A 23,198-nucleotide genomic window follows, 5' to 3' on the forward strand; every position below is an offset into this window, starting at 1 on the left:
CGTGCGTTCTGTAACTTTTTCACCGAGGTTTTCTCAGAAATGGCAAGGACATGGGGCGCCTGGGTGGCTCAGTCGGTTAAGCGGCCGACTTCGGCTCAGGTCATGATCTCACGGTCCGTGGGTTCGAGCCCCGCGTCGGGCTCTGTGCTGACAGCTCGGGGCCTGGAGCCTGCTTCCAATTCTGTGTCTCCCTCTCTCTGACCCTCCCCCGTTCATGCTCTGTGTCTCTCTGTCTCAAAAATAAATAAACGTTAAAAAAAAAAAATTAAAAAAAAAAAAAAAGAAATGGCAAGGACAGAGCAGCTCTCCTGGAGGGGGTCCCAGCTGGCCAGCATTCGAAGAACTGGTTAATGCACAGTCGGTATACAGACCTTGACCATTTTTCCAAAATGAAAACCGCTTTTGCTCACTGGCATCGGGTAGCTCGTTCCGGAGGTCCGTGTTTTGTATGGCAGCTGCAGCCAACATGCATCCTCTGTGACTTTCCGGAGGCAGAGCGAGAGAGCAGCAGGGCCCAGGGCAGTGGCGCTGCAGCGTCTTTCGGACTTGTCCTGCCCGTGCGTGACTTCACTGCCGCTTTGCAGAGCAGCCGGCCGTTATTATCTCTGGAGCATTCTGAGTGTGCTTTTTGGAAGGAGCTACCGTTGTGGTTTTCCTATTTGCCGGTTACATGGAATTACTTTAGTTTGTGTACTGTATACATTTTGGTCATAGCAGCATCCAGACGGAGTGTCACCCACAGCTGTGACAGTCTGGATGTGCCCACAGGTCGGTTCTGGAGAGCACGAACAAGTGGCACCGTGCCTGCCGGCTGAGAGTGTCCCGTACTCCCCGGGCACCACTGCCGTGGTTTACAGTGGCGTTCATCGCGAGGGCGGCTCAGACTTTCTCTCGCGGGACCTGAGGCGGAAGGGAAGGAGAGAAGGGCACGCGTTTGATGTCTGATGGGGGTTTCTGCGAGGTGGGTTTTCCAGGGGATGGACAGCAGCTGGTGCCACACCGGTCGCCAGGCCAGAGGGCGCGCAGATGTCCTCTACAGTGTGAGGCTCGGGCAGGAAAATAGTGGGACCGCCCGGGTCCTGATGAGGTCTCGCCGTGCACAGCTGTGACCCTAGCAGCTTCCTGGGGACCCTCACCTGCCCAGGCTCTGTGTGTTCTGGGCACGCTGGCCCTTGTGTGTGTGCCGGGTGGGGAGCGGCCGGTCAGTTGGAGGCTTCACTGTCTCCTTGAAACTCTGTTCCCAGGGCCACCACCGTGCGCTACAAAGGAAGAAACCTGCGGATCAAAGCGCCCATGTGCCGAGCTCTGAAGAAGCTGTGTGACCCGGACGGTACGTGAACATGGACTTGGGGCAGGGGCTCACGCGGGCTCTCGTTGGACGGTTCGGAGTCTCGCGCTGGTTCAGAGTCTACTGAACGTGGTCCTGCCGGTTGGCGGCACCTGCAGTTGAAACCCCTGGTCACGGCAGCGCATCCGCATAGGAGATCGGGGTGCCCTCAGAGGCCCTGGGCCGTTCAGACCAAGCGGCAGCCGGCATCGCAGGTGACTCTCTCCTGGCCCGTCGCAGCCTGGTCCGTGGCTCGGGCTCCCAGGTGCACAAGCGGCCACGTCGTAGTTCTCCTTCAGAACGTGGAGCCTCGCAGGCTCCCCTGCCAGTCTCACTCTCGAGACCTCTTGAGGCCGCCTGCCCGGAGCACCTTTTCACATTTTGCACTGGCGTCCGTGTGCCCGGCTCTCACGGCCCCTTCTTGTCATAGGCTTGAGTGACGACGAGGACCAGAAGCCGGTGCGCCTGCCCCTGAAAGTCCCTGTGGAGCTGCAGCCGAGGAACAACCACGCCTGGGCCCGCGTGCAGAGCCTGGCTCAGAACCCGAGGCTCAGGTAACGTGGCTTTTGGCATCCGTGGGGAGCAGTGGTGCTCCCCCAGTGCTCTGAACGGGCCTTCGCGCTCTCTGACCCCGCGTGCGCTCACTGTGGCCCTCAGACCCGGTGTCCCACCTGGGCAGGTGCTCGTGGGCCGAGCACAGGGTGCAGGATGTGGTTCCCAGGTTGATGGCTCCAGAATCTTTCCCTTGTGTTTACCCTCAAAACCCCTTTCCGCTCCTCTCTCGTCATCTTCCTGGGCGTGTAGGTCTGATTCGTGTACGGTGCCCCGTGTTGGGTGTGCCCCTATACCTCCTCTTTTTTGGTTGAGTCAAATTCTATAACGTACAACTAACCGTTAGTCACTTCAAGGCATCTGACTCGGGGGCCTTGAGGACCTTCGCACAGCGTTGTATGAGTATCTCCTCCGTCTGGCTCCAGAACATTTCGGTTCCCCGAAAGGAAACGTTTCACTAAATTGCACCCCCCCCCCCCGCCCCAGCCTCCAGCCGTCACCCATCTGCTGTCTGTCTCTAGATTTGCCTGACGGGGACAGTTCACTAAAGACAATGGTGCCCATGTGGTCTTAGGTCTGGCTTCTCTCAGGGAGCAGGACTTTTTTTTTTTTTTAGAGAGAGACAGACACGGGGTTGGGGGACAGGGGGGAATGGGCAGACAGAGAGGGAGACACAGAATCCCAAGCAGGCTCCAGGCTCTGAGCTGTCAGCACAGGGCCCGACACGGGGCTCGAACCCACGGACTGTGAGATCATGACCTGAGCCAAAGTCGGATGCTCAACTGTCTGAGCCACCCAGGTGCTCCATGGGAGCAGGACTTTTTTGAGGTTTGTTTGTGTCAGGGCCTCATTGTTTCCTTGTTTTAAGTTTTTTTGGTATTGATTAAGTCTGGTCAGGCCACGCTTTCTGGACCCGAAAGGTGCTAACAGAATAGGACGGTGGGTCATATCACGGCCTGTGTCCTGAGGGAGATCTCATACTGTGTGCAGTGGGCACAAGGGATTGCTCTTGTTTTCTTACGGTTTCGTGTGAGTTTCTAGTTATTTCAACTTAAAGGGTTCACTTTTAAGACAAGGAGTGTGTGGCCTGCCGGGGTACTGTGGGTTCGGCCCCTCTGATGCCCCTTCCTCGATCCCATGGCCTCGCCTCATGGCCTCGCGCTGCCCTTCAGAAGGTCCCCTCCCTGTGTAATGGCCGCCTTGTCCTGCCTGTGATTTCTCGGCAGGATGATCGTGGAGCTCCATCGGAAGGTCTCCAGCCTCATCGAATTCTTAAAACAGAAGTGGGCGCTCCACGAAGTGCGGATTGTATCCTTTTCCTACTAAAACAAACTCGCCCAAACTCCGCGGCCCCTGCGCCTAAGGGTGGGGTCTCGCTTCTCTGGCCTGAGAGTACAGCGGGCCCACGGGGTTGCGTAGAACCAGAACTAAACCTGTAGCCCCTTGTCCCGGGGCTCGGGTGTGAGCTCCTTCCTGTCGTCCACACTGCCGGTGGCGGCATCTGGTCCACGTGGCTCGGGGTAGGGGGCGTGCACGGCGTCCCCGCTGGCAGGCTGAGCGGCACGGCCGAGGACAGCCCCACACTTCCTGTGTCCCGGGCTGCCCCCAGCCGGGAGGGGCTCGTTGGGTGTGACATCGGTGAGGGAGGAGGTGCCTGGCCGGTGGTCTGCGCGAGGCCCGGCACTGCCCGGTGGGGCCCACTGCTGCGGCTGCTCCTTGACCTCTGTGGCAGCGGAAGACGCTGGAGGACCGGCAGCTGCAGCACTCGCTCGCGGCGCCCGCGCAGGAGAAGGTGGCCCTGCACCTGTTCCCCGGAGAGAGCTGCACGCTGACGCCGCTCCCGGGCGTGGCCCGCGTGGTGCACTCCAAAGCCTTCTGCACGGTGCACTGGCAGGAGGGCGGCCGGTGCAGGCAGAGCGCCAGGGACACCCACACATTGCCTCCCGCGCAGATCCTGGGCATCCAGAGCGGCCAGGGCACGGCCAGGGGCCAGGTGAAGTGTCCACGGGGTGGCGCCGAGGGCAAGGGCCCCGGACGTCCCCCTCCGTCCACCGACGCCTCGCAGAGCTCCGGAGAGAGTTCGCCTGAAAGTGCCCCCGGGGAGGGGGCCGCCCCAAGCCTCGGTGGTCTAGACACTCCTGACAGGCTCCAGGATGCGGGGGCGCGGCTCGAGAAGACCCCCACGGCTGCTCCTGCAGATGGCCCCGCCCGAGAGCCCGGGGATGTGCCGTGCACCTGTGGCCAGCTCCCAGAGCTGGAGGAGGAGCTCTCCCTCCTTGACCCCTTCCCCCGCTACATGAAGTCCTGTCAGGACCTCATCATCCCCGAGCAGTGCCGATGCGCGGACTCGCGGCCCCCGGGGTGCCCCTCCCCAGAGACTCGTGGTCCTGGCAGCGCGGAGGCGGCTGACCTTGCCCGGGCCGGGGCCCCATCCCCTGTCCGGGCCCCACAGGGTCCAGAGCTTCAGTCCAGTCCCGGGCTCCAGCCAGATGTTTGCACTAAAGACTTGGCAGACGCACCCGCGGAGGAGCCCCAGGACAAGGGGAGCCCCCTGGAACCCCTGCCTCAGGGACAGCCTGCCGCCAAGCCTCCGAAGGACGTCCCTGCCAGCCGGCTCGCCCAGCAGCTCCGTGAGGAGGGCTGGAACCTGCAGACCTCCGAAAGCCTTACGCTGGCCGAAGTCTACCTCATGATGGGCAAGCCGAACAAGCTGCAGCTGGAGTACGACTGGCTGGCCGTGCTGGGCCCCGAGGGCCAGGCCCCCGGCGGGCAGGCGCAGGGCCCCCGCGGCGGCTCCCCGCCCCCCACCTTCCACAAGCAGCGCCTGCTCAGCTGCCTCCTGAAGCTCATCTCCACCGAGGTCAACCCCAGGCTGGTGAGTGCGCCCCGGGGCTCTCGGCGGGAGGGGAGGAGGGGGGGTCGGGGTGACCCTGCGCCCCCAGGGCTCTCAGCGGGAGGGGAGGCAGGGCCCAGGGTGACCATGTGCCCCAGGGCTCTCAGATGGAGGGGGTACCGGGGGGACCATGCACCCCAGGGCTCTCAGAGGGAGGGGAGAAGGGGGGACCATGTGCCCCAGGGCTCTCAGCGGGAGGGGAGGAGGGACCCGGGTGACCATGTGCCCCGGGGCTCTCAGCAGGAGGGGAGGAGGGCCCAGGGGGACCATGCACCCCAGGGCTCTCAGCTGGAATGGCAGCAGGAGGGACTGGGGTGACCAGGGAGGCCGTGCTTCACAGAGCAGGGCTCCTGTTTGCTGCCAGGCTTGGGCACTGTCCTTCGTGGCTCACACGAGGCTCCAAAGATGATAGTGACCAGTAAGACGTGCCTTGCTAGGCATCAGTAATCACGCTGAGCCCTCACATGCTGGCCGAGGGGACGGCGATGCAGCAGCCACTTCCAGGAGCCCAGTGGGGGTTGGGCTTCGGCTAACGTCAGAAACGTCACTGAGTTTCAGAGGAGAGAACGACAGGGCGGTTTGTGCTTTAGTGTGGCCGTCCTGGAGGACGGTGGCACAGGCTCAGAGGAGGGAGGGGGTGAGGACAGACAGGTGCCGGCTCTGCCCCACGGGGTGAGGGCTCCGGGGCTCCTCAGGAGGCTCCGTGGTGGGGTGGCCCCTAAGCCAGGGGAGTGGCTGTGACCCCCTCCTGGGGCGCCCAGTCAGCAGAGACGGGGTGGGAAAGTGCCACCGATGAGAAAGTCCGGTGGGCTTTCCTGGGCACAAGAAACAGAGTCTGCGGCAGGGGGTTCCTAAGTTGCTGTGTGGGCTCAGCGGTAGCGTGAGGGTTCATGAGTTCCGGGCAGAACATGGTGGCCAGGAGGGAGTGGAGCTTGGGGGACAGAACGGGACTGTGGGGTCCCTGTGGACCCTTCGGCGCCAAGTCCCATCTACACAGCACACCCGCTTCTCCTGGGCGGACGGCTCTCGGTGAGCCTCCTCCCCCCTCTCCCACCCTTCTCCCTCAGGCTCCCCATCCCTTTCCTGGCTGCGTCCCCGCATGGCTTTTGCCTCTGAGAGGTGCTCCGTTAGTACGTGGAGGGTGCGAGTGGTGCCGTGGGGGAGGTGGCGCTCTCGGGTGGGTGGGAACGGGCCGGATGCTGCAGAGGCCGCATGGGTGCAGCCCGAGGGTGAGCAGCGGCCTTTAGATTTAGTGGTGTGGAGGCCGGCGACCTGCGCGCAGACAGGGGCCGTATTTGGGTGACCGGACAGAGATGAGGAATTTAGGAAGCAATATCAAGTTAGGGTTTTGGAGGCCTCAGGGGAGGATCCTGGTGAGACAGAAGCATGTCCGGCACCCTGGGGAAGGAGGCCAAGTGAGGCCAGCTCCTGAGAAGCCTGGGGCGGCAGGGGACACGGGTCCTGGCCTTGGCCTTGCCTGGGAGAGGAGGGAGGAGCAGCTTGGAAACACTGCAGAGAACTCAAAGCAGGGTGCTCAGACCCATGGCCCCAGGGTGGGGCCCAGCAGCCTCCACGTCTCTTGGGGACTTGTGGGAGATGCAGGCTCTTATGGCCCGGAGACCCCGTCTGGACCTCCGGACCCAGGCAATTCTGATATGGCTCAGGTGTGAGAACCAGCGGGCAGAGGCCTAAGCTGAGCGCGGAGACCTTGAGTGAAAGGCGGGCCGGCTGAGCCCGCGAGCAAGTGCAGCGGACGCCCGGGCCCCAGACAGCCGGGACCTCGACGGGAGGCTGCTGGGCGCGCTGTTGGCTGGTTGGATGGGGACGCTGGATAAGCCACGTGGGAGGGGACAGAGAGGGAGGGTCCCACAGAACGGGAAAGGTGGGCAGGGGCTGTGGGGGCACAGGAAGATGCAGGGTCACTGAGCAAGCAGAGCAGGCCAGGTTGTGCTGACAGCAGGGGACGGGGCTCCCTAATTCACAGAAAGCTCGGCCCGGTGGGCCCTGGGGCCGGTCGGGAGGAGGTCACCAGAGTGAGGCCTGAGGTGGGCCTGAGGGCGTGTCTCCCCCCGGGGCCCCTGCGGGTCAGTAGCCCGCGCTGGGGCCTGCAGAGCCCCGAGGTTGGCATTCCGACTCCACAGAGGGCTTTTGGACTGTGAGCGTGGTTAATTGTAGAGACTCTCCGGCTCAGGATCAGGACAGGCCGGTGCATCCCCCTCGAGCGGGCCTTTGAAACGTGGTTGGTGTCACCGGCCATCCAGCGGCTCCCTCCAGCAGCGCGAGCACTTCGTAGGCTGGTGGGAGACCCGCTACCTTCACACATCTCTGCCTCCTGTCACCGCACGAGGGGGTGGCCTGTCCGTGTCACCTACGGGCAGCGAAGCCAGGGGCGGAGAATGGTTGTGCCCCTGAGGGCCTCCCCGACCGGGGGCTTTTACAAGTGGCCTTCTGCCAAGTGATTTGGGGACGCTGCCCTTTGCCGTTGTAGAAGTGTGGTCTCTGAGCCCGTTGGTCTGCCCTAAGCTTGAGGGCATTCTGCCTTCCATTCGGGGGCACTCGTCCCAGAACCATTGTTCACGGGCTGAGTTGGGCTCCTGTGGTGGCCCTTTCTGTCCCAGGCTCCAGAAGGGAACGTCAGCTCCACGGCTTCGGCGAGGCCCGCCCAAGAGGAGCAGTCCGCGACCCCGCCAGGGAAGGTGGTGACCGTCAGCTCCCGGAGCCCGCGCTGCCCGCGTAGCCAGTCCGCCCTGCGCAACAGCAAGGCCTTCTCTCCGAGCTCCGCGTCCTGCTCCTCAGGTGAGACCCGTCCGTCCCGGTGCCTTCCTGGACACGTGGGCCGTGTCAGCCGAGGGCACGGGGATGCCTGACGCCCGGCCCCGCTGGCCCGGGTGTTAGAGCAGAAATCCCCACCCCTCACGGGGAGGTGAGCACGCGCCTGGCACATAAGGCTTTGAGGTCCTGGGGCGCTCCCGGTGGGAAACAAGGGGCGGCCCGTGACAGTTGGGTCGCTTCGGGGGATCCTTGTGAGGTCAGCGGAAGCCTCTCTAACGTGCTGAATCGGCGGCTGCGAGTCGGAGAAGGGAGTGTTTCCCTTCACGTTACAAGTCAGCCCTCGGGTTAAGGGATTCCCGAGAAGTTAACTCTGGCCTGCCCGTCTGCGCTGTTCCTCTGTCCCAGCTGTAACTGGGGAGCAGCTTAAGTTCGGGGTCATGACTTGGGTTACCTGGTGCACAGGGCAACAGGCGTTGAGGACGGGCACATGCTGTGCGTCCTCGCCAGGTGTGAAGGGTGTCATAACGGTCCCTGTAGGTGGGTGCTCTCGCTGCAGGACCTCGGCCGTCCTGGACGTCTTGAACGCCCCTCACCAGCCGGGGTCTCTGCGTGATGACCACCAGCCCCACGCCTTGTTCTTAATCTGACCGAACAGACTCAGCGTCCTGTGTGTTAGTGGTTCTCCGGGGTTGTTTTCTGAGGCGTTCTGAGCACGTCACTGGCTTCCTGTTTTCTGTGTGTTGGGAATAGCCTGCCTGTTGAACGAGAGCACCGTGTGGTGTCCTCTGGGGTGACCGAGACTGGGTCTGGTGTCCTTGCAGATGGAGGCTCAAGTGTCGATGGTGGGGCTGGCTGGTGGATGGTGTGGTCTTTTCCTGCCTTCCGTTCTGTTCTTAAAATTACATAATTCTGTACGTTCTTGGACACCCATCTCTTTCTTTCTTTCTTTTTTTTTTTTAAATGTTTATTTTTGAGACAGAGAGCATGAAGCGGGGGGAGGGGGGCGGGTGGTTAGAGAGAGGGAGACAGACTCCGAAGCAGGCTCCAGGCTCCAAGGTGCCAGCACAGAGCACGACGTGGGGCTTGAACCCAGGAACCCTGAGATCATGACCTGAGCCGAAGTCGGATGCCTAACTGACTGAGCCACCCAGGCACCCTGACACCCATCTCTTTCTGAATTGGGGATCCTTCTAGACCAATACGTTTGTGGTGCCAGAGTCCAACTGGTGCCTAGAGGGCCTGTCTCTGGACTGCACGAGTAGGAGCTGAATTCCACAGATTTGTAAATGAGCTAAGCAGAGGGGACCCGTGTCCACCACAAAGTGAGGGTGCATGCAGGAAGCAGCAGAGTCCCAAAGTCGTGGCTCCTAAGTAAATGTTTTCTGTCCTTTTATCTCCGGGCTGTTTCTGGTGTAACAGAGATTGAGAGCCGGGACCGGTAGACCGTGGCGCGTGGCCTCGCGAAGGCGCACAGGCTGCTGGGGGCCGGCCGCCTACGCCACAGCTGCAGAACTGTATGGCCCAGCAAGCTAGCAGTTACTCTCTGACTCTTTATAGAGAAAGCTTGCCGACCTCTGGTCTACGCAAGATGGTCTGGAAGGTTCTTCCAGCTCTGAAATGTCTTTGAAGGCCTGTCTGCACTTCCTGCTGTCGATGAAAGTGGCAGAGTGCCTTTATCGGCGAGGGCCAAGGTTTTACAGTGGGAGCTAGAGTTCCAGGGAGAAGATAGGAAGCAGGTTTGGGGACTGAAATCGGAATAGTTGTCCCGAATTCCTTCTCTTCCTGAGACCGCTCTGTTTGCGCTGGGGTGCTGCTGGGTGAGTGGTTGTTTTGGCTCTCCTTTGGTCTCTAGGTCTGAGAAACCCGCCGAGACCCCTGTTGGTGGCCGGCCCCTCCAGCACAGGCAGCAGTGACTCAGACGGTGGCCTTTTCGCCGTCCCCACTACTTTGCCGCCCAACAGCCGACATGGGAAGCTCTACTCTCCCAGTAAGGAGACAGAACTGACTTTCCGTCAGCACCTGAACTCCATCAGCGTAAGTGGGGGCGGCGCCCTGCCGGCGGAGGGGGGGCCCTGCGTCCGGGGGCTCTGGGGGCTCGCTCTCAGGCCCGCGCTGTCTCCTCACAGATGCAGTCGGATTTCTTCCTGCCGAAGCCCAGGAAGTTGCGGAACCGGCACCTGCGGAAGCCGTTGGTGGTCCAGGTGAGGGTGCCCTCGGGAATCTGGGTGCTCCCACCCCTCGGCCTTCCTGCGGCTCCTCCTGTGAGACCGAGGCCTCCGCCCCTCCTTCCTTCTTATGCCTGGGACGGAGTAGTAACGGGGGCTCTGACTGTGCCCCGAAGTAATGATAATCTTTGCACAGCTTAGAAAGCCCTTGCAAAACAGCCAGGAAGTTGTGGGGATTTGAGTCCCAAGAGTGTCGCGGGCGGGGATACGTTCGAGGACTGTCGGAGCCTCTGTTTACGTGTACGTAGTCAGCGGAAGCAGTTGGCAAGGTGGGCGGAATGGCTCTCCTGAGCTCCTAACAGTGAGTGCCGGAGACCCCATAGGAGCCACATGCGGCCCCGAGGGCACAGCCCGGGAGCGACAGGCCTGCGACTGCAGGGGCATTTGTACTTACAGGTAAAAAGATAAAAGGGGTGACGCTCGGATTCTGACAGGACCGTCAGCTTAGACGTTGACCAACGTGTTACGTGAGAATAAACGCGTAGGTCTCTTTTAGTGCTGTCGTCTTCCCGTCTCGAGACGAACTTCCTTAGAAATGAGCTGACACGACAGGGCTGACGCAGAATGGTGTAGAGCGGCCCCCCCTTAGCCGCGGATGGTACCCGAGGTCAGCGGGGAGCAGACGTGGTCCTGACAGCTCGTCACAAAGGCAGCAGTAGGCTCGCTCCGTCACGTGCCTGTGCCGCTCACGTGGGCGACGAGCTGAGGGACAGGAGTCCGTGCGGCGCTGAGATCTTTCGAGACCACGCTCACACGTTCCCATTCCAGTACATCGTCATCGTGTTACCGCATCGTTCCTCGGCGTTGTTGATTTGTTACCGTGCCTAACTTACAAACTTGATCGCGGGTGTGTCCACACAGAAAAAGCCCACGCGGGGTTTGATGCCACGTGCACTCGGAGGCCTCCGGGGGGGTCTTGGAACACGTCCCCTGTGGATGGGGGAGACGGTTGTATTCCAGGTCCCGTGTGCGCCGCGCGTGGGAGCTGCGCGTCGGGTGAAGTTCGCGAGTCCTGCCCGGGGAAGCGGGAGGATGCTGGCTGGCTCGTGGGAGTCCATCCAGGACTACAGACTTGCGTGGCCTTCCGTGGCGGCCTTCTGTTTAGTTTTGTGACGACTCTTACCGGTTCACGATTCGCGCGGCGTAAAGGTCTGACGTGTACTGTTCAGTGGCGTTAGTACATTCCCAGGGCTGTGCGCCTGCCACCGCCGTCTGATCCCGGAACACCTTCATGTTACCTGAATTGCCCCTCCCCCCCCAGACATTGGCAGCCACGACCACCACCAGCCCGCTTTCTGTCTCTGTGGATTTGCTTCCTCTGAGCGTTTCACGTAAACGGAAGCGCGCGTAGTATGTGCTCTTTTGCATTTACGGTTTTATAGAAAGTGTCATTGGCACACGGCCCTGGTCTTTCGTTCCCCTGCCATCCAGGCTGCTGTCACACGCCCAGGGCAGGGCGGCGGGGCTGCTGCAGCCCCGGCATTTCCTGTCCTCCTCCGACGGCGCGCGTCGGAAGCGAGGCCAACACACAACCTGCACGGCTCCTTGCCGCGGAAGCGGGCTGCCCGGCTGCCTCCTGGTAGCTGAGCAGACCTGTCGGCCCTCTGTGTCGTTAGCGGCCCTGGTAGCAGCCACCTTCTCTCTGTGATGACGCCTCGGGGAGCCTCTGCGGGATAGGGAGACCACACCTGTGCACCCAGAGCCGGCAGCGTCTCGTGACGCTTTGTGGTGTCAGACCGCGTTCACGTTTTACTTCAGTGACTAACGGTTTCGGCAATTCCCATAATTCCCTACTAGGCGGTGGTCCGGTTGGCACTTAATTATTCACACCCAGGAGACCTAGGCCAGGAGCAGGGACGGGTGGGCAGAGTGGCGAAGGCCCTTTGCCCGTCTGCATCGCAAGGAGCCACTTTATTTTCTTCACCGCAAACGTGAGGAGTCCCAGATCTAGGGTGTGTCTCGTAACCGTCCCCGTCCAGCACTCGTGAGCAGTTGTGCAGGACTGGGGGGGCGTTCTGGGTTAGCCTGGCATCGCTCCCCAGGGCTCTCCCCGGAGAGGCTCCAGTATTCAGGGACTTGGGGTCCATGAACACAGCTGTCCTCAGGGTGCCCTGGGGGCCCTCGTATCATCAGCTCTAGTGCCGGAGCCCCCCTCGGGCCCCTCTTACCTGGAATGTCCCCTCCAGCCCGTCACTCATCCCTTGAGTGATTCTTGGTGCCAGGGTCTCTCCATCACCTGATGACAGGTGACACCTGATGACAGGTCCTCTTCCTCCACAGAGAACACTGCTTCCTCGGCCATCTGAAAACCAGTCCCACAACGTCTGTTCCTTTTCCATCCTGTCCAATTCTTCCATAACTGGTAAGTGCCCGGCTTCGCTCCTCCGCTACACCCGGCCTCGTCTTTGGGCACGCTAGACGTTTGTGCCGTTGGCTCTCGGCATGACCTCCCCAGCATTCCTCTGTGCGTCCCGTCCACAAACACCGGGTGTGCCCCCGTGTGGGCCGGGGCCGTGGAGCGGCAGGCCTGGACCCCTGGCAGGTGGGGTGCGGGCAGCTTCCTTCACAGGTGGGCTCGGGGGCCCTGGCTTGGAGGCTCTGCTCGCTAGTGTCCGGGGAGCACCTGTCGTCCGCCCCCGGCAGGCCTGACCTCGGCGTGTGCATGGCACGCTGCCACGGGTCTGGAAGCACAGCAGGAGGCCTGGCTCTTTGAGGGACACTTTGTTACACAGTAGGGATGGCGAGCGGAGCTTGCACTCTGCGACGCACCCTCTAAGCCAGCCTCGATCTGCACCTGTCGGGCGCACGCGCCAGAGCGTCGATGGCTCCTCGTGCCCACTCTCAGCTGCCCCGTCCAGCGGGGGCGCCCACCTGCCGAGGCAGAGTCAGGCTGTGCGGGCGCACGTCCCCCTTTGGGCCCACGCCGGCGGCAGTACGACTGCACCCTTCCAGCGGCCTGGGGAGCGTGGCGGCGCTGAGTCCCGGGAGCCGGGGCTTTCTCCCCGTCTGACCCCGTCTGACCCCTGTCAAACGTCAGCAAAGGTTTGGGAGGCTCACTGCTTCCCGAAATGGTTCAGCTTCTGTCTGCGGCCTCAAAGGAAACCGTGCGCGGCCCCCTTTGTGCGGTCAGAGGGTGCAGGCCGACGCGTCTGTCTCTGTTCTTGTCCTCACAGGCAGAGGCTCGTTCCGGCCCATCCAGTCCTCCCTGACCAAAGCGGCCCTGTCTCGGCCGATTGTGCCCAAGGCCCTTCCACCCCAGGCCCCGGGTCATCTGGCCAGTAAGTTTCTGTCGTTAGCATGACAGCCTCCAAGTGAGGTTTCTGTTCTCCTCTCCTGCGGTCCTTGTGTGTGGTTACCCTTCGGGGCCTTTGGCCTTCTTGGAAATGAGGTGTGAGGGAGCCCCCTGGGGCACGTGTCAGGGTGTCCCTGGAGACGAGGTTCGAAATGTCCTTTCTGCTGCTAGGTGCTATCGACTTGGCAGCTAAAAGTGCCGGCATCATCCCCGGGAGCCCCCTGCCTGTCTTGGACACTGAGGGCTTGTCTGGCATCTCCCCGCTCTCTTCAGACGAGGTGACCGCTACCGTCCCGGGTCAGGACTCCACCGGCACCCACCAGAACGGAGACCCCATCCCTGCCGTGGGGGTGAGTGTGTTTATAGGAAGGCTTCTTCGCATCCCTACCAGCTTCTGGGATAGGTCGGTCACTTTCCAGATATGTGGGCACCAAGGCCACGGGGCCGAGGTCACGCTGGGCTCCCAGTTCTGCCTGAGGAGTGGACGGGCCCCAGTAGGCCGGAGGAGAGTGCCTGAACCAGGGAGGCCGTGGCGTGGGTGAGCATCGTGTGGTCCCGAGGGGAGAGCCACCAAGAAAGGCAGTGGGACAGGCTTGCTGTGATGCGGCAGGATCCAGAGCTGAGACAGGTGTGGAGCTCTGTCTGTCTGCAGAAGTCGCTCGCCCTGTCTCCCCGCCTGGCCTCCGACTCCCCCCACCACCCGTGCCCTCGGGCTTTGCTGGGACTTGGCTTGCCCTCTGAACTGGCAGACGACCCCAGGTGTGGGCGGAGGGTCACGGGCTGTCCTGGTGGTGTTGTAGGGCACCAGCGGCCCGTTCGTCAGCGTTCCCTCGAGGCCTGAGCAGGAGCCGGTGACGGACAGTTTCCAGGTAGGATGTGCTGTCAGTTGCTGAGCGCAGTGCCTGCCCCGGGACCCCTAGGCCAGGCCCCCACCCTCGGGGTCTTCCTGTGACCCTTGCTTCTCCGGAGGCTGTGGCAAGGGCACACAGACAGCCGTTGCCGCCCGGTGGCTTTGTCCGTCCACCTGCCTCGCCCAGACAGGTGAACGTGTGTCCTCCGCCTCAGGTCCTTCCTCCTTCCCCTCCGCAAGGCGGCCTGTTTCAGATGCACCCCTGGAAAGACTAAGTGTCCTGGGCCAAGGCGGAGGAGGGTGGCAGTGGGTAGCGCCCCCCCCGCCCCCCGCACTACCCCTCTGCCCGGTTTACCAGCTGTCCTGCCGGCCGCCTCCGCCAGGCCCTCCCGCGCTGCCCGCCCTGGAGTGGTTTCAGAAGTGAATCCCCTGTGCGTGTTCCTCGCTGGGGAGGAAGAAGCGACCGCTCAGGTCCTTGTATGCGGCAGTCCGCCTGTCACGTGTCACTGCTCGTGAAGCTGAGGCTGATTTTGCATTCTATGCTCCTGACTGACCCGCTGTGTCTCCGCCCAGGGCTCACCTGTTCTCTCCTTATCTGAGCTGGCCAAGGCTCCCCTCCACAACGGGCTCCCCACACCCGTGCCCGCGCCGGAGGGCTCCAGCAGCCGCCTGTCCCCGCCCAACGTCTCCGCGCTGCTGGACATCTCCCTGCCCGGCCCGCCTGAGGACGTGCTCTCGCAGGGCGAGCCCGCCACGCACATCAGCGACTCCATCATCGAGATCGCCATCAGCTCCGGCCAGTATGGTGAGGGTCGGGGCGCCCGTGCGCCCTCCTCTCCAGGTCCCCCGGGGGCCTGACCTCCTGCCAGGTGTCTGCACACTTGCTGGGCACGCTCCCGTCCTGAGTCCCCTCTGGGGTGTGGAGCGTCTGCCGCCTGTGGGGGCGGCCCCAGTGGAGGGCCCGCAAGGCCTCTGCAGCCCAAGGCTCAGAGAGGGCCTCTTTCTGGCTAGCTGTGAATCCTGGTTGTGCAGGCCCTTGGAGGGTGTTGGCCTGGGGCCTTTGGGGCCCTGGCCTCCCTGGCTCCCCGGACAGCTGGTCTGCTTCCGGCTGTGGATTCACACAGAACTCAGCTCGCACCGTCGTGCGTTTTCCTGGTGAAGTTGGGAAGCGTGTGCCTCAGAGGGCTGGTGTCGGCACCAGTGACAGGTTGGGGTGGCCCTCAACATGGGGTCTGGCCTTGTCAGTCATAACCATAGCTACTGGGGTTGCCACCACGGGTCTCCCCTGCAGGCCAATATTGTTCATCTTCCACGGGGCCCCACGTGGCCCCAGGTCTAGATGCTCAGTGGTGCCTGACTGTGCCATGCTGCTGTTTGTTGATGGCAGGTTGGGGAAGTGGGGTGCTCTCCTCCCCCTCCCCCCCACTGCCATCTCTGATCCGCGGTGTCCGTTGACAGGTGAGGGAGTCCCTCTTTCTCCAGCGAAACTGAATGGCAGTGACAGTTCCAAGAGCCTTCCGTCCCCATCCAGCAGCCCCCAGCCGGACTGGATCGCCTCCCCCACCCACGACCCCCAGTGGTGCCCCAGCGACCCCACAGACTCGTCGCTCAGCAGCTTGTTTGGTGAGTGTAGACGCCTGGGTCGTCGTCGCAGGCCAGCAGGGCGCCAGCGGGCTCCCCGTGGCTCAGGCGGGGACTGGAGTCTAACGTCTCCGCACTGCAGCAGAAGTCCTAGAACTCCTATCCTGTTTCGGGGTTCATCCCGCGGCACTTAACGCAGGGGAAATGCACGTCACCGTGCTATGGCGAACGTGGACACGTGTGACCTTCAGCCCAGCTGAGATGGGTGCCTCGCCCCTCAGTCTCCTGTGCCTCTCTCCGGGCCGCCCCCTATTTTGGCTCCTGCCTGCGCGGGCCTTCTGCCCTTGTTGTTGTCGGCAGGGTAGGATGCGGCTTGGGGGGTTTTCAGTTTCCTCCCCCATCCTCAGCGTGTTCTGAAGATCAGAGCATCGTGGGATGGGTCCCCTCCCCAGGACCCAGGTGTTCTTATGGTGGGAGGAGCTGCTAAGGACAGCCACACCGGCCTCTGTGGCCTACGCAGGAGGAGCTCCTGTGGCACGTCGGGGTCAGCGCACCTGGTGTTCAGGGCAGCCGGGCGTGAGCGTGGTCAGGGGACTGGTGGCCCCTGAAAGGGGCTGTTGTACACACGATGAGCCGGGTCGGCGCACGTGTGGGCACCAGGCCTGGTGGCCCCGAACGGTGGGGGCTCCATCGATGGCGGTATGGGCAGGCAGCGTCGATGATGAAATCGCATAGGACAGTGCGGGTGTTTGCAAGGTCAAATATAAATTATGAAAAGTTAGAGACTACCTTACACGGAGGAGAGGGTGACGACCAGACGCTGCACGGAGAGCTCTGCCAGCCTCCCCGTGTGGGAAGGGCCACGCACCGCGCAACGGCTGCACCCACACGAGCATGGGGCTGATGCCGGCCCCGTGCGGCCCGCGGGATCCTCCCCTTGGACGGGTCCGGGCTAGCCAGCCTCAGCATGCGTTCTCCTTCTCTCGGCAGCGAGCTTCATCTCCCCGGAGAAGAGCCGGAAGATGCTGCCGACCCCCACGGGGCCCCCCAGCGGCACCTCCCTGCTGGGCCCCAGCTTGCTGGATGGCAACTCGAGAGACTCCTTCGTGTCCAGGTCCCTGGCTGACGTCGCTGAGGTGAGTGCGCGGCCTTCGCCCAACTTCCACCACCAGCCCGCCTCCCGGAGCTGGCCTTCCCCTCCAGCCAGCCCGTGTGGTGCCTGAGAGCTGCGAGTTCTCCTGACTAGGGAGGCGGCATCCATTCCTGCGGGGCGGCACGTGACATACCCTGACAGCTGGGCCCCGGAGGCTGGGAGCCTGGGACACCCTGGTGTCGGGCCAACCGCTGGGCCTCTGCGGGCAGCCCGGCCAGGGTTTGGATCTCGTTCTGTCCTACAGCAGCTGCATGACCCGAGGCGGGAGTGCCACTCCTCGCCGCCTTGCTTCTGGTTTTAGCCGAGTGGGCGGCAGTGGTAGGGAACCTGTCATCGGTGCTGCCCCTCCCTGATAGACAGGGACAGTGCAGTCAGTGGTAGAGGCCCGTCATCGACGCTGCCCCCAACGGGCAGAGACAGCACGGGCAGCATTCCCCTGCGTTGTGGCAGGAGGCTGCTGGCCAGCGAAGCTGGAGAGTGGGCTCTGCTCCCCCGGGCTCCTGCCCGCGTCGGGTGATGGCAGACCCTCGACGTGGAGCTGACACTCGGTCTGAGAGGCTCGTTTCTTTGTCTGCTCACGAGGCTCCCCGGGTCCCCACCCCACAAGGAGCGAATGGTGTCAGCAAGCAGGTGAGGCCAGCGAGGACAGGTGCCCATCGACGGAGTGGACACAGGTGCACTGAGCTAGTGTGGGGCATGCAGCCCCGGCACTCAGACCGAGGCAGAGGATGTGCCTAAGAGGGAGAGAACGCCACATCTAGGTCCCCCGACCCCAAAGGGTCGAGTCAGTTGTTAGGTTCTCAAGCAACACTTCTTAGATACTTTTCCTGTGGGACGTCCAGGTGTCAGTGGTATCTCCTGGGGATTTTATAGTCAGGTTCTGGAGGGAAGGGCGCTCACGGCTGTCTCCCAGGGATCCTCAGCTTCTGTGAGTCCTCACCTGTGCCTGGAGATGTGGGGGCCTCGCAGGGAGGCTTTGCAGAGTTTCGAGCCGACCCGGGATGTGAACAGACCTTCTGCCCCGACAGAGACACAGACAGAAGAATGCCGTACCCACCCTCCCTGCGCGTTTCTTAAACCCCATGGCTCTGCGGTCACGTGCACAGCCCATCTGTCCCCTTCCTGTTTGTGCGCGGACGCTTACGAGCGCTCAGCGTCCATGCAGACGAGTGCGGCACACGTACCCGTAGACGGCACGCCAGGACCTCGCGGTTCATAGGCGGTCCCCAGAGCAGCTCGGCAGTGCCTGGGGCTGTTAGAAGTGTAGACTCTTGGGCCCACCCCAGGCCCACCCCAGACCCACCCCAGGATCACCTCAGGCCCTGCCAGACCCACCCCAGGTTCATCCTGGGCACGTGCTAGACTGACCCCCGATTCATCCCAGGATCAGCCCGGGTTCATCCTAGGCCCTCTCCAGGCCCTTCTGATAAGATGTGAACAGAGGTGATGGGTGTGAGTTGTAGGTGGGAAATGTGGAGCCAGGCTGGCCCAGATTGACAATGATGAAGCTGATGGGGAACGTACATGGAGAAGAGAGACACTATTTGCTTTACTTTTTGAAAACGAAGTTTAGTTTCTAGGATACTTCTCATAAAAAGTTTAAAGTTTACTTATTTAAGTAATGTCTCCATCACATTGTGGGGCTTAAACTCATGACCCCAAGATCAGGAGTCACATAGTCTTCCAACTGAGTTGGCCGGGCGCCTCTCTCATAAAAAATTTAAAATTCGGGTTCCTACCATAGCCGTACCCAGAGTTTTCCAAAGCCTTCTCATTCATTCACTGTGTTATGCAATTCATTGACAAATACTTACCCGGGGCCTACTCCATGCCAGGCACTGCTCTGGGCCCTGAGTGCACAAAAGCAACGCCCCTTGCAAAGGAGGCAGACGACACACACTGACGACCGAGTCTCCTGTGTTTGTGCCCAGGGCTCTGCTCTGCACACACTGGTCTTTGTCCCTGTTTTCCTTCCTTTGCCCTGTCCGCCAGCTTGCTCGTTTCTTCAAGAGCCAAAGCCTGTCTTCCCTCACGGTCTTTGCACTTCTTATTTCTTTCCTGGCCATGTGTTCCCCACCCCCATGGCCACCCGCTATCTCTGCTTCCGTCTCATTTGCCTCGTTGCTTATTGATCGTCTCCCGTAAGCGTTGTGTGCTGGGAACTACCACTCTGATCCTGGCCGCCGGATAGCCTGGTTAGCTGTTGTGCACACCTGTCAAGAGAGGCAGTGCTCAAAGTGACAGAATAGCCGTTGTGACATGGCTAGTTGCTGGGGGATTCTAATCTTCACTATACACACGCCAGGTTCATTGACCATCCACCGAAGTCATGGTGGCCATTCGCTTCCAGTCCAGCAGCCAGCCAGTCACCGGCTGACATGGTCTTCCCTTGTGTCCTCTGCCCCACAGGTTGTGGATTCCCAGCTGGTGTGCATGATGAATGAAAACAGCATCGATTACATATCTCGATTCAATGATTTGGCCCAAGAGCTAGCCATCGCCGACCCCAGCCGCCGAGAGGTCCTGTTTGATGGCAGTGGAGGTGGGCCCCCCGTCGGTGACCTGTCCCAGTGACCACACCTCGTCACTGGCAGGGCATCCTGGAGCCTGCAGAGGAGGGCTCACATGGCTGGTGGTCCTCAACTGTGGTAGGTGTAGCCCTCTTCAGGCTAGAGAAAACACAAATCAAGCCCAGGCCCTCCAGAGGACGGTCCGAACAGAGGAACTTCTGCACCCCAGAACGCACAACACGCAGCAAGTCGTGTCCCAACGGGCAGAGGCCAGTGGTGGCGCGGGACACGAGGACGAATTCTCTGGAAGGGCCTATGTCAGCCGTGGCCATGGGGCTGGAGCAATTCCCTGCCAGCCATCGGGTCTCCTGCTAGGGTCAGCATAGCGACCACATTTCTGCCCACGCTTCTGCCTCAGTTGTTGTGTTCGATGTTCCAGTGGGCTTTCTTTCTGAGGGAAAGGAATGGGTGTGCCTTGGCGTAGTCGCTGGTCCCAGGGAGTTGCGGCCTCCCCATTCTCTGCAGGGATGCTTCCAGCCACCGCTGCTTTCTTTCTGCCAAACCTATGCACTCTTGGGTTGCTTTCTCTGCAGAGTGATGACAGGGAGGGACAGCAGGGCATGGCCTAGGCTCTGCCTCATGGGGTCTCTACCCTTAGCAGACCCCTCAGAGGACCCTCGGATCACAGGGCGGCCTAACGGGTGCCATCACCGCAGAAACCTAGAGGTTTGTTCTGACTCAGTGGGAAGGAGGAAAGAATCCTGTTTTACGCAGGTTGTGTGGACTTTTAGGAAAAAGTTCTGCTAAACTGGTTGGAAAAAATTTTCCTCGTGTTTTGAGAATTAGGAGATGTCAGAGAAGAGCAGAGTTTAATGGTTTCCTTCCTGTGTTCAAGTTTCCTCCCGGTGATCTGAGTCTCTTCTTGGTCAACTAAGATGTTCTCTCTCTGTTGGGACCACACTTGAGCCTTTGCCAACGAGCTCCTGATCTGCCGGCGTGCTGCTGTCCGGCACCTGACGGCACGGGCCCTGTGGGGAGGGGTTTCTCTGCCTCGGCATCTCCTGTCCCTTCCGTGGGCTTTCGCGCAGAGCCTCCCGGGCACACAGATTTCATCCTTCACGTTATTTCCACCCCGTGGCCTTCTGTCTCTCCTCTTCCCGGCGCGGGGAACGCAAGCAGAGGTCAGAACGCCTGGGTGTAGTCGGAGCACACAAAAACCACATCCCTCTGGTGTGCTCCCCGGCCCCGGTGACCGTTCGGCATCGCTGCAGAGGTTCCATGCCCGGTCTCCCCGCAGAGCGGAGCCAACAAGCTCCTTTGCTTCTCGGCCTAGGGAGGCTCCACAGACAAAGCACCACGCGGCCGCATCCGTGGCGGCCGGGAGCCAGTGCTGTGGTGTTGCTCAGGTGAAACCTGCGTCCCGCCGTCCCACCTGCTGCTTCACCCTCCGCCCCGCAGCCAGGCTCTTTGGCTTCTGAAACCCGCCAGAACTGACCACCGTTTCTCTTTCCTCTTCCCGACTGGCAGCAGAATGGAGCGGCAGCCTCCCGGGACAGCCCCGGCCCTCTACACGGGCTTCTCTCCCTGTCCGCCGTGAAGAGTTGAGGCAGCGTGAAAAGGGAGAAAAGGTCTTATACGAGCAGAGGGGATGCTCCTGATCTCATCATCTCAGCAGACGGATGTGGCCGCTACAGGCTGCGGGCAGGGTCGTTCCCCCCGAGCAGTGGAGGAGGGCAGGCTTCCGGGCAGTAGCTTTCCCTCGTCTTAAGTGTCTCTCAGAGCTCTTGCCTATAAGGAGGTTTCCCTCTTTCTGGTCTGGGTCTGGGTCCAAATAGCACCAATAAAAGCACTCTTCTGGACTCTTACAGAAAGTCCTAAAGCTCTGGAGACGTGTCAGAGAGGGACATGGCGCCCCTTTAATAAGAGATACAGAGGGCATCACTTGAACCACAGCGTCTTTAAACTAGCTTATGTGGTTTTGTGATCCATCCATCCGTTTCCTGGAATTAGCGCCCTGTTGAGGTGATAAGATCAGCAGATCTGTCCCTGGGCATCTGACTTTGTTAGGTCTTTAGTAGGTTAGGACACCAGACCAAGTTCAGGCCACTCATAACTTGCTTCTACTCCCACTGTCTGGGACCAGAGACGCCAAGTAACATTATAGCACCGCTGCTGGGAGCAGTGCCTGGTGGCAGTGTGCACGTTGCCAGAGATGGTAGAAGGTCTTAAGCTGCTTTCCTTAGGGGACGCCCCGAGGCAGTCTGGTGGGTAGGGTGGCCCAGGTTACTCAATGACACCTAAAAGGAGGACAAGTAGGGATCTGGATCAGCTTTTGTAGGCCATTTAGTGTCTCCTCCCCTTGGGGGCTGGACCACAGACTCTCTGGAGTGTCATCCAGCTGGGAGGTGGGTTAATGAGGACAGTGGATGGATTCTTCTCACCTGTAATAAAGCTGACACGATTCCAGAAAATTCTGCCACTTCTGCAGCAACCAGACAGGTATAAATAAGCATTTGCTCGCCATGCTAAGGGGAAGTGGCGTCGTTAGCATTAAAAGGATGAGTGTGTTTTCTCCCAGCCTAAATGTATGTGTATAAAAATAAGCAGCTAATGTTAAGGGCTGGAATTTTCAAAAGACCCAAGCAGAGAAACTTCCCTCTTCCTTTATCTTCCTCTGCCTTCCCAACGAAAGTTGTCATCTCCGTGTGAACCTCTGGCTTTCTTCGTGCATTCGAGCACATTGTGAGACCAGGGCCGTTCCTCAGAAAATCCCTCCCGAGTCAGTCTACTGCTGTCTGGGATCTTTTTGCTGATTCATCTTCTTTAAAGATTGAGACGGGAGATAGCTGGTCTCCAGGGAGTTGGTGTGTTTGGGCCTTGATTCCTATGGTGACTATCCAGTGATGAGCATTACACTCTAGAAAATAGAGACAGAAGTCGAAGCTGGAGGCCCCACATAGGATTGTTGGTGACATTTTCCTCATCTTTCCGTATCTCCTAGGTGTAGAGTACTTGCTCAGGGAGTGGGGATATTTGAAAACATTTCATCCATTGATCTACTTGCTTTCTCACATATCCAACTTAGCATCAGAATCCTGGAAAGGGTGTCCTTTTCAGTTTGATAGCATCTTTTAACTTGATCGCAGCATGGGATCCACACTTGTGCAAAGAAAAGTTATGGAATAAAAGATTTTGGAGACCAGTAGAGGAGGAAAGCAGCAGTTTTTTGTTTTTGTTTTTGTTTTTTTTTTGAGACACTGAGATCAAATGCATTTGTGAGAAAATAGGGCACCTTGTCTTATGAAAAAAAAGGAAGAAACCCACCGCAAACCTTTCCTGTCAGACCTCTCTGGACCCCGCAGTAATTTGTAACTCACGTTAAGTCTTGGAAGCACTACAGCAACCTGGACCCTTTGTTTTGTAACAGGATAGCTGGCGCTAGAGCTATGGTCTGGGCCGCAGAACTTACCGCTGTTTTCTTTTGATAATCGTTAAGCCATATCATCTAAGGTTTCGGCTTGTTTGAGATGTGAATTTGTTTTATAGATTATAAATATACATATACAGTGTATGTATAAAGCAGAATGCCTGTCCTTCCTGATTATTTTTTGTACCATATTGTAAATTATATTATTTATTCTTTACCAATTTTGGGAATAAAAGGTGTTTTGGTTATTTAATATAATAAACAAAAGCTGTTAAACTTCTTATGTTTAAATTTCCAGTTCAACTTGTAAATCTGTTTTTATTATTGTGCATAAATACATACTAATACTTGATCTAATACTTCCCGAGTGAGCCTCTCCTTCGCGCGGTCTCCGAGTGACATCTTTGCAGCCCGGCTAGTGGGCGCTTGCCGCACGCCGGGCAGTCCCGCGCGCCTCCGGGGCGGGCGGCGGTCCCCGGCCCTGAGGCGTTTCCGGGGTGCGCGGCCCGCGCCTGCGCAAGGGGATCGGGCGGCCCTGGCGTCCGCTTCGGGTGGGGCTACGTTCCGCCCCTGCCGCCCTGCTGCCCAATGTCGGCGCCCGAGGCCTGAGCGGCAT

General features: G+C 60.2%; 1 protein-coding gene across 3 annotated transcripts in view; it reads left to right on the forward strand.

The window, feature by feature from the left end:
* The window catches only part of CRAMP1 (cramped chromatin regulator homolog 1), a 56,478-nt gene extending 34,118 nt beyond the window's left edge, over window positions 1–22,360 (forward strand). For all 3 annotated transcript variants that reach the window (XM_019468118.2, XM_019468117.2, XM_019468120.2), the window contains 15 exons: window positions 1,245–1,330; window positions 1,758–1,881; window positions 3,106–3,187; window positions 3,612–4,754; window positions 7,391–7,568; window positions 9,397–9,578; window positions 9,671–9,745; window positions 12,050–12,131; window positions 12,943–13,047; window positions 13,233–13,411; window positions 13,862–13,930; window positions 14,485–14,716; window positions 15,370–15,534; window positions 16,483–16,628; window positions 19,055–22,360. In XM_019468118.2, the coding sequence (XP_019323663.1) occupies window positions 1,245–1,330; window positions 1,758–1,881; window positions 3,106–3,187; window positions 3,612–4,754; window positions 7,391–7,568; window positions 9,397–9,578; window positions 9,671–9,745; window positions 12,050–12,131; window positions 12,943–13,047; window positions 13,233–13,411; window positions 13,862–13,930; window positions 14,485–14,716; window positions 15,370–15,534; window positions 16,483–16,628; window positions 19,055–19,219 (3,013 nt within the window). In that variant the 3' untranslated portion in view covers window positions 19,220–22,360. The remainder of the gene's footprint in view (window positions 1–1,244; window positions 1,331–1,757; window positions 1,882–3,105; window positions 3,188–3,611; window positions 4,755–7,390; window positions 7,569–9,396; window positions 9,579–9,670; window positions 9,746–12,049; window positions 12,132–12,942; window positions 13,048–13,232; window positions 13,412–13,861; window positions 13,931–14,484; window positions 14,717–15,369; window positions 15,535–16,482; window positions 16,629–19,054) is intronic.
* Window positions 22,361–23,198: the final 838 nt, after the last annotated feature.

The sequence above is a fragment of the Panthera pardus genome, unplaced genomic scaffold (assembly GCF_024362965.1).
Source record: "Panthera pardus isolate Hobbes unplaced genomic scaffold, ASM2436296v1 HiC_scaffold_4, whole genome shotgun sequence".
In the NCBI taxonomy this organism is placed as follows: Eukaryota; Metazoa; Chordata; class Mammalia; order Carnivora; family Felidae; genus Panthera; species Panthera pardus.